Source organism: Ascidiella aspersa, chromosome 2 (assembly GCF_963924565.1).
Source record: "Ascidiella aspersa chromosome 2, kaAscAspe10.2, whole genome shotgun sequence".
Lineage (NCBI taxonomy): Eukaryota > Metazoa > Chordata > Ascidiacea > Phlebobranchia > Ascidiidae > Ascidiella > Ascidiella aspersa.
Window position 1 is genome coordinate 28,409,997 of NC_139448.1, and position 11,859 is coordinate 28,421,855.

An 11,859-nucleotide genomic window follows, 5' to 3' on the forward strand; every position below is an offset into this window, starting at 1 on the left:
TAGTTTAAAAAGGGACACAGATCATGACTGAAATTCCTATACTAATTTAGTATCGGATCGGCACCGAACCATCCTAGAATGGGTCGAGTACCGAAACTACAGCGTATTATTATTAGATATCCCTAGTCTAGGCCAGTGCTCCGCAACCTTTTTTCACTTACGGCACACCAACAGAGCTAAAAATATTTGGCGGCACACCTACGAAATATATGAAGATCAACAATAGACAACAAAAGCAATATTCCAGGCTTCCCAGGGAAAATGTACGACATTTGATTAAACGCGCCTTACGCGCCGAAAATGTGACGCTTAACACTCTTTTATGTTGTGTTTTTACGGTCTTCCTAAAACATCTTAAAACGGCCACAAGAACTTCAGCCTTAAGACCTACATTGAACAACATCAACGCCGGTATAAAACACAGTTTGGAATAAGTCCAAAACAGAACTAATAGTTGTAATAACGTTTAAATCGAAATAAGCCCTTGACCCATCAGAATAAAACCTAAATGGCTAGGCATACACAGCATTTTACCTAACCTTAAACCCAACCCCTTAATTCATCACTAACTCTTCTTATAATTCAAACCCTAACATAATTTCTAACCCCGCCCATTAAGCTGCATAACACTAACCCCCCAAAAAGGGAAAACAACACAATGCAAAAACAGCGGCCCTCCAAAGGCGCCCTAATCGCTGTTACAACTAGGCTATAGAGCGCGCAAACGTCGACACCAAAAGAAGCCAGATTGATGACCCCCGATCATTCCACAGCCTCTCAGAACATTTTTAGGCATTTTATTTAAAGGCCTGATTCCTATGAACTTTGAACTTATTTTGACAGGTTTAGGTATATTTAGGCGATTTTAGATCTTATTCTATTGTGGTATTGCTGCATATTAATACCCGTGTTGTAGTTAGTTAAACAACTGTTTTGAAATCCGACTTCCGGCGATTGACGTAACGTAGATTTTAGTTTTAAATATTATGGAAAATTTATAAGGTATCCCTTGATTATTGCATAATGTTAAAATGCCTGCCTTGATATACTATTTTTATTCAATTATACTGTAAAAAGTACAATTCAGTAGAATAAACGTAAGTAAACCCCTCCGGGAACGTCGCGGCACACCTGGCATGGTCTCGCGGCACACCGGTTGCGGAGCACTGGTCTAGGCTAGTCATAATCATAACTCATGACCAAGGCTGTGAGCAAAATATTTTAGGGACTACCCCATCAAAATATTTGCATTTGTTAAAAACTATGACCAAGTGCCATAGGGTGTCATATTAAATTTGCTACTTGAACGTCCTGATTTTCCGCGGGTTGCCTAACTTTATTCTATTACTTTGCAACCATTAAATATAAAATCTCGATATTTTTAATATGAATATTTTTAGTCTGCTTCTCTTTCCCTCTTTTGACAAAAACAATGTATTCACTTTGCTCATTTCCCTTAACTTTTTAGAGTGGGCTTAAAAGTCCTATTATAAAGTGTGATTGCCAGTATAAATGCAGAGCGTTGACAGCGTGCTATCGTAAAACTACTGTACTGCTCAAAAACGTGAAAAGCATTCCTACATATTTTATCCAACGTCGTAACTTGGTCATACTGTGTAGTATTTTGTTACGGATTGCGTCACCAAGTTATAAAACACTTACCGCGATTTGTTTACTATCGTGAAGTATAACGTTCGGTTGTATTTTTATCTTAACCTTAGTGTGTGGTAAAAGAATGGCGGAGCAACCAGAAAAGAAGAAACTAGAGAGCTACAGGTTCTGGGACAAGGTTTTAGGAAAACCTAAACTGATTGTTGCACCGATGGTCGATGCAAGTGAACTTGCTTGGCGAATGCTGTCACGAAAATACGGCGCCGAACTTTGCTACACCCCAATGTTGCACTCTGCTGTGTTTTGTAAAGATCCACAATACAGGTGACACATCCGACGTGTAAGATAATGTTAGTTTCGTTTGTAAACATGATATTTTGGTTTAATTAAGTAATTTTTATCATACTTTGAGATACCAGTCTGAAAAATATGCTATACCTCAACGAGAAAACTCGGTTTATTAAAATTTGGGTGACTGAGTGCAACAAGGGTGAAAAATGAATTTACTTGTGTAATATATGAAAAGTCTTGATTACTGTTGAAAATATGAAGAGTGTACCCATAATTTTTTTTCAACAAAGCCAACCCGCACCCCAAAAAATCAAATATGTATCCGATTTTCTATGTGTTACGATATAGAAATATTACTTTGACTTTTGGTGCACCCGTCACATTGATTTTTTTGACTGTGCACCCGCAAGATCTCATAAAGATGTGCAATACCTTCCAGCTGGAGTATGCACAACTGATAATTTTGGACCGATGCAAACTGTAGTGCCACATTGAAGCATTAAAAAGTTATATATTTAATTTTGCTAATTTCAGCTGTATAAACAACTTCTGTAGCTTAGAGTAGTTTTATCATTATTACATCAACTTTAAAAACCTTAATATTGACACAATATTTTGGTTTATTAGAAAGGATGGCTTGGCCTCTTGTGATGCAGATCGCCCACTGATTGTCCAGTTTTGTGGCAACAACCCGGAGTACATTCTTAAAGCTTCACTTTTGGCTCAAGACTTTTGTGATGCAGTCGATCTGAACCTCGGCTGCCCTCAGGTTTATTAAGATTAATTAATACTGAATATTTAGAAAAATTAATAATGTTTACTGCATAATAATTTACTGATTGATGTTTCATTACATATAAAAAAAAATCTAGCGTTGGTTTAGAATCCTACCTTTATTTTAGGTACAGAGTAACCAGTAGCCAAAACTGAAAACTGGGAGTATAAATATAATATTACTTGACCCACCTGAACCCTAATGCTAACCGACAACCTAGCCCAAATAATATCCGTTGATTTGTTTATTATGTAAATGTATGGTAGGATTGTAGACCAGCGCCAAAAATCTTTATAATTTGTTCCCTATGTTAAACCATAAAATTGTTTCAGGCAATTGCCAAGAAGGGAAACTATGGAGCATACCTGGGAGAAAACTGGGAGCTTGTGAAAAAGATTGTAAAGGCTTGTCATGAACACTTATCTATCCCAATTACATGTAAAATTCGTGTCTTTAATGACATCGAGAAAACTGTGACTTATGCGAAAATGCTGGAAAGGTTAGTTTAAACTTCAAGTAACTTTGATATGGAGTTATTAAAAATGAGGCTGCAAAAAAACACACTACTTCTAAAACTGTTGCAGTTTGCGTTTGGGGGTTAATTACAAGTTACATCTGTACCAAATGTTTCTATTAGTATTAAAATGTTGCTTTATTGCTGCCAATTTTAATATACAACTTATTTCTGTGGCATTTTTAAATTCATTCAAACGATCACTGTTCCATTCAGCGCTGGCTGCCAGCTACTCACAGTCCATGGACGCACAAAGGAAATGAAAGGACCCAAGACTGGAATTGCAAGTTGGAAGCATATTAAAGCTGTAAAAGAGGCTGTCAGTATTCCTGTGTTTGCAAACGGAAACATACAATACAAAGAAGATGTAGAAAGGTATTTTACCGTTTTACTTTTATAGTAATGCCACAGCAATGTATACATCTACCTTAAATTTTCTATTGTTTTCACAAAAGTGTTAAAAAAATCATTTTATTGTTTGCTGTCATGTTTAATATAAAAATTTTTTGGCTACCAAGATTGTTCGTTTATTTCTCATCAGGCAGTTTATTTTACATTTTGCTGGTTTATCAACATTACATGTATAAGATAATAACTCATTTTTATTTTAAAAAAGTGTGAAAACTTTATCTTTTTTTAAAAAGAAATATTTGTGTTGCTTTTAAGTGTTGCATGTTGTTTATTTGTTGTAGCCGCGACACACGGTTTGCATCTTGTTGTGCCTGTGTTGCATGTAAGGTCACTCAATTAAACTCGCGCTGCTGAGAATTTGTTATTCATGTTTGCCTACAAGAGCGTCAAATCTTTATAACTTGACAATTAATATAAATCATTTCAGGAAAACTTCTTTTTTTTACTTCTCGTTTTGTTTTATTGCTTGCCTTGTTTTAATTTTAAATTTCGCTGGTTAATCGACATTACGTGTACAAGATGATGAATAAGTTTTTTCAAAGAACATAAACACTTAATTTTTTTTAAAGAATCAATTTTTGTTTGAAGAGCATTAACGCTAATACGTAGACAATTGTTGGTATTCATTTCAGGAAAACTGCATTTTTTGCTTGCTCCCACTCATTTTTCTTTCATTTTGCGTTGCAGGTGTCTAAGCGAAACCGGTGTGGACGGAGTAATGACCGCCGAGGGCAATCTCTACAACCCGGCAATCTTCACAGGTGCCAGGCCCGTGTCCTGGGAGATTTCGCGCGAGTACCTGGACCTGGCCGAAGCCCACCCCTGTCCGGCCTCCTACGCACGCGGCCACGTGTTCAAGATGTGTCACCACGCCCTCCAGCGGCACACCGAGGCCCGCGACGCGATGGCGACGTCCAAGACGCTGGGCGACATGCGACGCGCCATGGATCTCCTACGCGACGTTTGTGTCACGACATGTCAGGGCCGCGATCAGGACGAGAATCTGCCGTTTCCTCACTGGTTTTGCCAGCCTTATGTCCGCCCGGCTCCTAAACCCGATCCGCCACGTAACAAAACCGCGCCGGCCGAGGTGCAACCTGGCGAGGCGGTTTCCAAACGGCGTCTTAAGAAACTAGTCAAGCGCTGTCGCGACGTGTGCGACATGAGCGAACTGAACTCCTTGGAGCCAAACGAAAAAGCCACCAGGCTGGCGGAGGCCTTGGCCAAGAAACAGGCCAACCGGCCCGTGTACGAAAAGTGCGTGGCGTGCGGCAATCCGAGCGGCACGCGCTGCGTTTTTCTCTCGTGCCGACGCTGCTGTAAGGCAAGGGCGCTTGAACTGCGGCGCTTCTGCCAGGCGCACAGACACTTTACACCGAAGGAGGCCGTCGCCAACAAGGGTTGATGGTGTATGAACGCGGGGGAATAAGGTTTTCTCGCTCGCAATAGCTAGGTGAAGTCGCGCGAGCGGGCCAACTCTGTTTGGCGGTATTTATCTTTTTATACAAAAGATCGCATACGCTCTTTTGATAGATTGGATTTTAAATTGTGGCCTACTATTTATCTTTTATCGCGATCGTAATGTTGTGCAAATACGTAGATGTGGAGAATAAATGTTTCAGCGTTTAATGGGTGAATGTTAACTCCTTATGTCGAACTAACTTTTTTAAATATTTTTGCCAACATGCAACAAGGTACTTGCGAAGAAATGCCCACCATTTATTTTAGCTTTATTTTGACAATATATACAACATTTTTTAATGTATTACCGTTAAAGCAAGGTAATTTATATTATTTTTTATTAAGAGCCTCGTACTTGCGAATTTATTAACAAGTACAGTTTATAAAAAGGGCAATTACGTTTCCTAAAAAATCCCTACTGCCCGACCTAGCTATTTGAGTGCATATATTGTAGTTTAGGTCAGTTCGACATTTCAAAAACCACTATTTTTGTAAAATATAAACTCATTGATTTACTAATGTGAACCCCAAGAAACATTTTCTGCTTATACCATGCTTTTTTTTCCAGAGACTGTTGTCCAAAAAAAAACTTTAACTTCTAATTTAAAAAAAAAGCGCTTTGCATTTACTTCAACCCCGGAAACGCTATAAGCTTTGTTAAGAAATGAACATCGCAGTTACTAATTAACGGAATCGACCTAACGGTAGATATTTTAAAATACAAAATGGGAATGTGTTATGTGGTTTATAGTTTAGTTCTAATCTAACTTCCGAAGTTTCTGAAATTGTTACTTCGTTACAAAACGCTTTTAATCTCTTGTTCCGGTACGATTTTATGCCATGTAGGCCCAATACTGAACGCCAAACGTGTCAGTTTGGGTGAACAGTTTTTTTTTCATTCACATGCGTTAGAATAAAATTTAAAAAAAAGAATGTAAATTGAACTTGTTTTAAAATAAAATATTATTTTGTTAAGATCTTAGTTTAATTTCAGTTTTCGCAGGTCCCTTATTTTTTTACTCGTAGTTAATTTGAAAGGTAAAATAAAATCTTGTTTTTTGTTTGCCTAACAACTTAAAGTATATCTCTCAGCAGTTGTTTACGCTACAACACTACTGACGAGTGACGTGATATATATTTTACAGAGAGAGATATTTCGGCTGTAATTACCGGAAGTCACGCCACTATCCTATTTTGAACTATAGTTGTTAAACTTCACCTTATTACTTCTGCTTTATTGCTAATTCTAAAACTGCTGAAGTGATTCGATTAAAATTATATATATATATATAATTATTTGATTATAATTATATCATGTGAGTGTAGGTTATTTCCTATTTTTACCTAGTGAGAAATCTTAATAGACACGTACGTTGAAAAGTAAATTAACTGCTACTAATACACGTCCCATAAACATGATTAGTCCAGTTATCAAATCAGAATAAGAATGACACAAGTCTTTTCTTATTCCTGCTAATATACAAAACAATCGACTAAATGCGTTGTGTTAAAATGAGTTAATGAGCGGGTTACACACCGTGTCCGATTTTTTAGATAAATTTGGACCCACAACAAATTCTATCTATTTATATTGACAGCATTTGAGAGTATTATATAAATGTAACAAAGGGTGATAGGGTTATATATCATTTGTTAGTTAGTTAAAGCATATCGCAAAGCGAGCTAGTGTTCGATTAGGTAATGAAGTCTGATTGTAACTCTGAAAACGACATTACTTTAATCACAGCTTTCACATGTGAATTGGAAATGTTGAAAGACAATAAATATGCTTCTGTGTGCTGCTTGTTGGCCTTCGTTCTGTGCGTTGATACTTCGTCGTGGCACAAATATAACGGATACGAATACTACGTTGGAACATCGAACGGAAATTACACGTTTGCCGAAAAATCATGTAGCGACCTTGGAGCACAACTTGCAACCATCAAAACGAAAGATGTCCAGGATTTCTTGGTAAACATCATAGGGACCTTGACAGGTAAGTTGCTATAAAAATATAATTGGTCGATACAGTAAAATAATAAATATTTAAGTTGCTTGCATTAGATGAAGGCAATAACTAGACATTAATATGCATGAAAACAATTTTATAGCAATATTTAAAAAGCTTACGTTTAGCGCCCTACAAAAATCAGTTATTTTATTGGGCTACCTGCGATTACCCGTCCTGGAATCTCAACTGTACGAAACTTATAATCTAAGAGACATTATAGGCACCTAAAAGAGATTCGCACATTGCTCGAAGAAAACGGCATTTAGAATCTAATTATACTTTTAAAGTTTATGAGGAATGCATAACATGCAGGGAGTGAAAGTTAAAAAATGTCTTTCTGAAACGACGATTTTTTTTACCGGATGGCATAAAATGTACATAGGAGATGTCACAAAGTTACGTCATTACTGGACGTCTAGACTCTAGAGTAAGTCTAGGTTATCTTTTGATGTAGTGCACTCATATTCAACTAAAATATAAATCTTACATACATTCGAGAAAATGGCGCGATGGCTTGTAAAATACGGCGAGTAAAACCCGAGTCTCTAGTCCGACGTGCGCATGCGCAGTTCCAAATTTACAAACTGATATTGCCGCCAATTATAAACCGTAAAAGTGTATTAAAAAAAAATGGTGGAACATTTTCCAACCGTGTATTGTGAGTAAATAAATTACTATATTACACCATAAGGGAATTTCTGAAAATCTACCTTAATTGAGTTGCGTAGGCCATGTGGTAAAATACATGCTGTAGAGTGGGAGCGTGATTTGGGCTCGACGAAATTGCACATTTAGCCGGAGTCGCACTCGGTACGTGGGAGTCGGACTCAGGTTTAATTTTATGGCCGGAGTCGGACTAGGGAGTTGGACTCGGGAATTGGACTCGGGATAATTTTAACGGACTCCGCAACCCTGCTAACAGCAGATCTCTAAAATTTATTATACCTCAATTCGTCCCTTTCCCTTGATATGCGTGCTCGTTAACGTGTTACACTTGTTAAGTTTCTTTCAATATTTAAAATGTAAAAACACTTTTTTAAATATACTAATAAACCAAGTCATATTATTTGCGAACTACTATCACCTAAATTTTTGTTTCAAGAATTTCCCTATTCTCTTTACATCGGACTCACTCGCCACAACAATTCGTCGCCGTTCGTTTGGTCGGATTCGACTTTATTAGATGACAGTCTGGCCCAATGGAGGCCCGGCGAACCGAACGATTCAACTGAAAATGATGAGCTGTGTGTGATCATGGGCTGGTTGTACAGTTTTGACCCGTTGTTCAAGTGGATTGACATTTCGTGTCATCAAAGATCGAGATACGTTTGCCAACGAGAAGTTTCAGGTAAGAAAATCCTTTGTTCGTCATTCGTTCTGCCGCTAGTTGCGCATTTGCACACGAGTTTGACCAGGAACAAGTTTAGTTTCTTAGGATAACTTGAGCCACGACTTAACGTTATGACGTTATTTATGACGCCATCTTTAAACTGTCCATGACCCACCCATAAACAGAAATCATATAGACGCCACTCTGAGTGATGATTTTTCAAATTTGTATTTTTTCTTATAGTATATCGGGATTGTTTGGGACAAGCATTTCTATATTTGGAGTTCGAATATTTAGTTTATTTGTCTCACTGTTTCACAGTTACAACTGCTCTGTCATCGGAAACTAAAGCAATCACAACACAAACATCGAACACAAAAACATTTGAAGGTAGATCAATGCAATCAAATGATTAACTTTAATTGTTACTGAATGCAGAACTTAGACATAACACTAGGTTTTTCGAACCATTGACATTTTATCAATAAACTAAATTAAGTTGTGTCGCAAAACATTTAAAACCTTATGTCATGTTATATATCACATTTTTTCTTATAGTATATCGGGATTGTTTTGGACAAGTATTTCTATACTTGGAGTTCGAATATTTAGCTTATTTGTCTCACTGTTTCACAGTTACAACTGCTCTGTCATCGGAAACTAAAGCAATCACAACACAAACATCGAACACAAAAACATTTGAAGGTAGATCCATGCAATCAAATGATTAATTTCAATTGTTACTGAATGCAGAACTTAGACATAACACTAGGTTCTTCGAACCATTGACATTTTATCAATAAACTAAATTAAGTTGTGTCGCAAAACATTTAAAACCTTATGTCATGTTATATATCACATTAACAACTATTTAAAAATACTGAATCGTTCAGTATACAGTAGCATAACAAAAGTAAATCGAAAAACCTCTACAGCTCTACCAACAACATCAACCGAAACGGCGACTGCACTGACAGAAGGGGAGCCTTCAGTTGACGTTCGCGTGGGCAGCACAGCGGAGCCTACGGGTAAAGCTTCACTGGGCATCATGTCCAGAATGTTTGGTGAATTAGAAAGTGAGAAATTATCGACCTTTTTCATGTTTGTTTGTTATGCTTTAGTAAAATTAAAAAATGTCACAGAACTTGTCCAACAGGGCTTCTCGAGTTAATTTCTTTCTTAAACAACGTTGCCTAAACTAAAATCAAAAAATCAAAACAACATTTGACTGATATTTATTTAATTGAACAGCATTAGTAACTGTTATATGCCTTCTTTAAAGGTGATCATGAACCCTGTGTTGATAGTAGTATCGTTCAATTAGACCGGACTAATTAAAAAAAATAAAGTGTCTTTACATCACCCCGTATAGCTAAACATTTTATATGCAAAACAAAATAAAGAAAACGATTTTTAAGACGCCACCACAACACCCACTGCAAACGCCACTTCAGCGAATCCCGTTTCGGGACTTTTAACAACGATCGGATCAGCGGCTGGAGGAGGGGTGATAGGAGGGGTTCTCGTTGTTGGAGCTGCTACGTTGGCGAAAAAAATTAAAGGCGGCGGAACTGGGTAGGTTTGCTTAACAACTTTAACGTTAGTAATTTTTTGTTTACGTAACATTATAACTTACTGTAGTCCCGGGAACGGTCGACGTTCTTAGATAATTTTAATGCATCCAACTATGCTTACCAACTTAATGACAGGGGCGGATCCAGGATTTGTTTTTTTGCTGGGCATCAATATTTTCGAAAATGCATCAAAACGTGACATCATAGCAAAAGCAACTGAATATTCTGCGCGGTATCTTTTAAACAAATTTGCCAACGTGCAGCGGAAATAAATTATATTGGAAAAACACGAAAATGACGAAGAGTTTGTGCATAGCGCTATAAAACATTTTAATTTGTGGGAAACGTGCCGCATTGGGACACAAAAAGATCTCATTGTTCGATAAAAAAGTGTTTTTGGGTTGTTTCCATTGATCCAAGATCTATACGGTTGTCTACTAATCGCTTGAAAAATTTCCATAAAATGCATTCCATTTTCTTGGATTTCAAGTTAGAAAGGGGTCATTTACGATACTGGCCAAATAACAGATACGTTATCGACCCTCGAAAGTTCAATAATGGGGATTTTAGTAATGTGACATTGGTTGCCAGGCGCCTTTAGCTATAAAGATTCGTTTAAAACGAGCGAAAACCCACCAGAAATAAATAACCTCTTGAACCCCCTGTATAACGGCTATTAAACAAAAGCTTAAAAGTAAAATAGATAAGAGATGATCCATGCAACTATCGCTAGTTTTAATCGCAAGTTTCATGTATCGTCAACGGTTTTAGCTTATTTTATTTTCGTATTTGTACAGTCAATTGTTGATATTCAATCCATTCATATTTTAAAGGGTGGAAAAAGTCAATGTGATTCAAAAACAGACCAAGACCCACACAAAAGGTAAGTCTAACTTAAAACCTACCAATATATATTGTCAATTAAAGTAAAGTACTGAACGACTATTTAAAATTCATAATATGATTCACACTAAGTTAACCGATAAGTATAGAAAATACATCAATATCTTATTTTTGCTGAAAACTTTATTTTTTTAGCATCCTAGTTTTAACTTTTTTATTTTGAGAAGTTTATAGAACAAATGGACCATGTGATTCTGATTTTGATCAATTCTAACAGGCGTAACTTTAAAAGTACAAAGTTCATTTGTAAAATGTACAGTCAAGTAATATATATAGTTTTTTTTGTTTTAATTTAGATTTGATTAACGAACCGCAAAACGTTGTCGGAAAGCAGCGCAACGCACAGAAGAAACGACGAAGCCATAACACGAACGCAGTTGTACCGGTCACAAGGAAAAGTAAAACAGCAAAAAAAGGCCGACACCAAAAGAAACAGATTCCAGCGAAATCGCAAACTGATAAAATGGTTATCGAAGTGAGCGACGACGAAGAGTTTGTTGAGGAAGAAGGAGAGGAACACGGAGAGGAAGAGGATGAAAATTTCGACGAGGATGAAATAGAAGAAGACGAGGAATATACCAATGAGGAAGAAGAACAAGATGTAGAAGAGAATAACAATGTCGAGAGTGGCGAGTATAGCGAAGAATATAACGAAGACGATGTTGATAGTGCGGGATTTTCGAATTATGAGGAAGAACAAGACAATGTGGACCCTTTTCCGCCTGTAATGACCACCAAATTTCAACAATCCAAGGCTCTTAGAAAAACGGCAAGGAAAAGGATAGCAAAGGCAACGCAAAGTAAAGGAAGTACAAATAAAAATACAAATAGACGAGTAAGTCCGATTCCTCGTATTCACAAAGGCAAACCTCCTAAAGTACAAAGTAATTCAAGACCGAAGGTTGTTGAGCGACAAACGAAAAAAAGCATGTGGGTTGAAAATGAAATCGAGGCAAAGAAAAGAACTGCAAATGCTCA

General features: G+C 37.0%; 1 protein-coding gene across 1 annotated transcript; it reads left to right on the plus strand.

Moving 5' to 3' along the window:
- Window positions 1-1,726: 1,726 nt before the first annotated feature.
- LOC146164697 (tRNA-dihydrouridine(16/17) synthase [NAD(P)(+)]-like) lies at window positions 1,727-5,899 on the plus strand. The gene is made up of 5 exons (XM_083382174.1): window positions 1,727-1,935; window positions 2,530-2,671; window positions 3,010-3,176; window positions 3,408-3,566; window positions 4,290-5,899. The coding sequence occupies exons 1-5, from the start codon at window positions 1,736-1,738 to the stop codon at window positions 5,005-5,007; spliced, it is 1,386 nt and encodes a 461-aa protein (XP_083238300.1). The 5' UTR covers window positions 1,727-1,735; the 3' UTR covers window positions 5,008-5,899.
- Window positions 5,900-11,859: the final 5,960 nt, after the last annotated feature.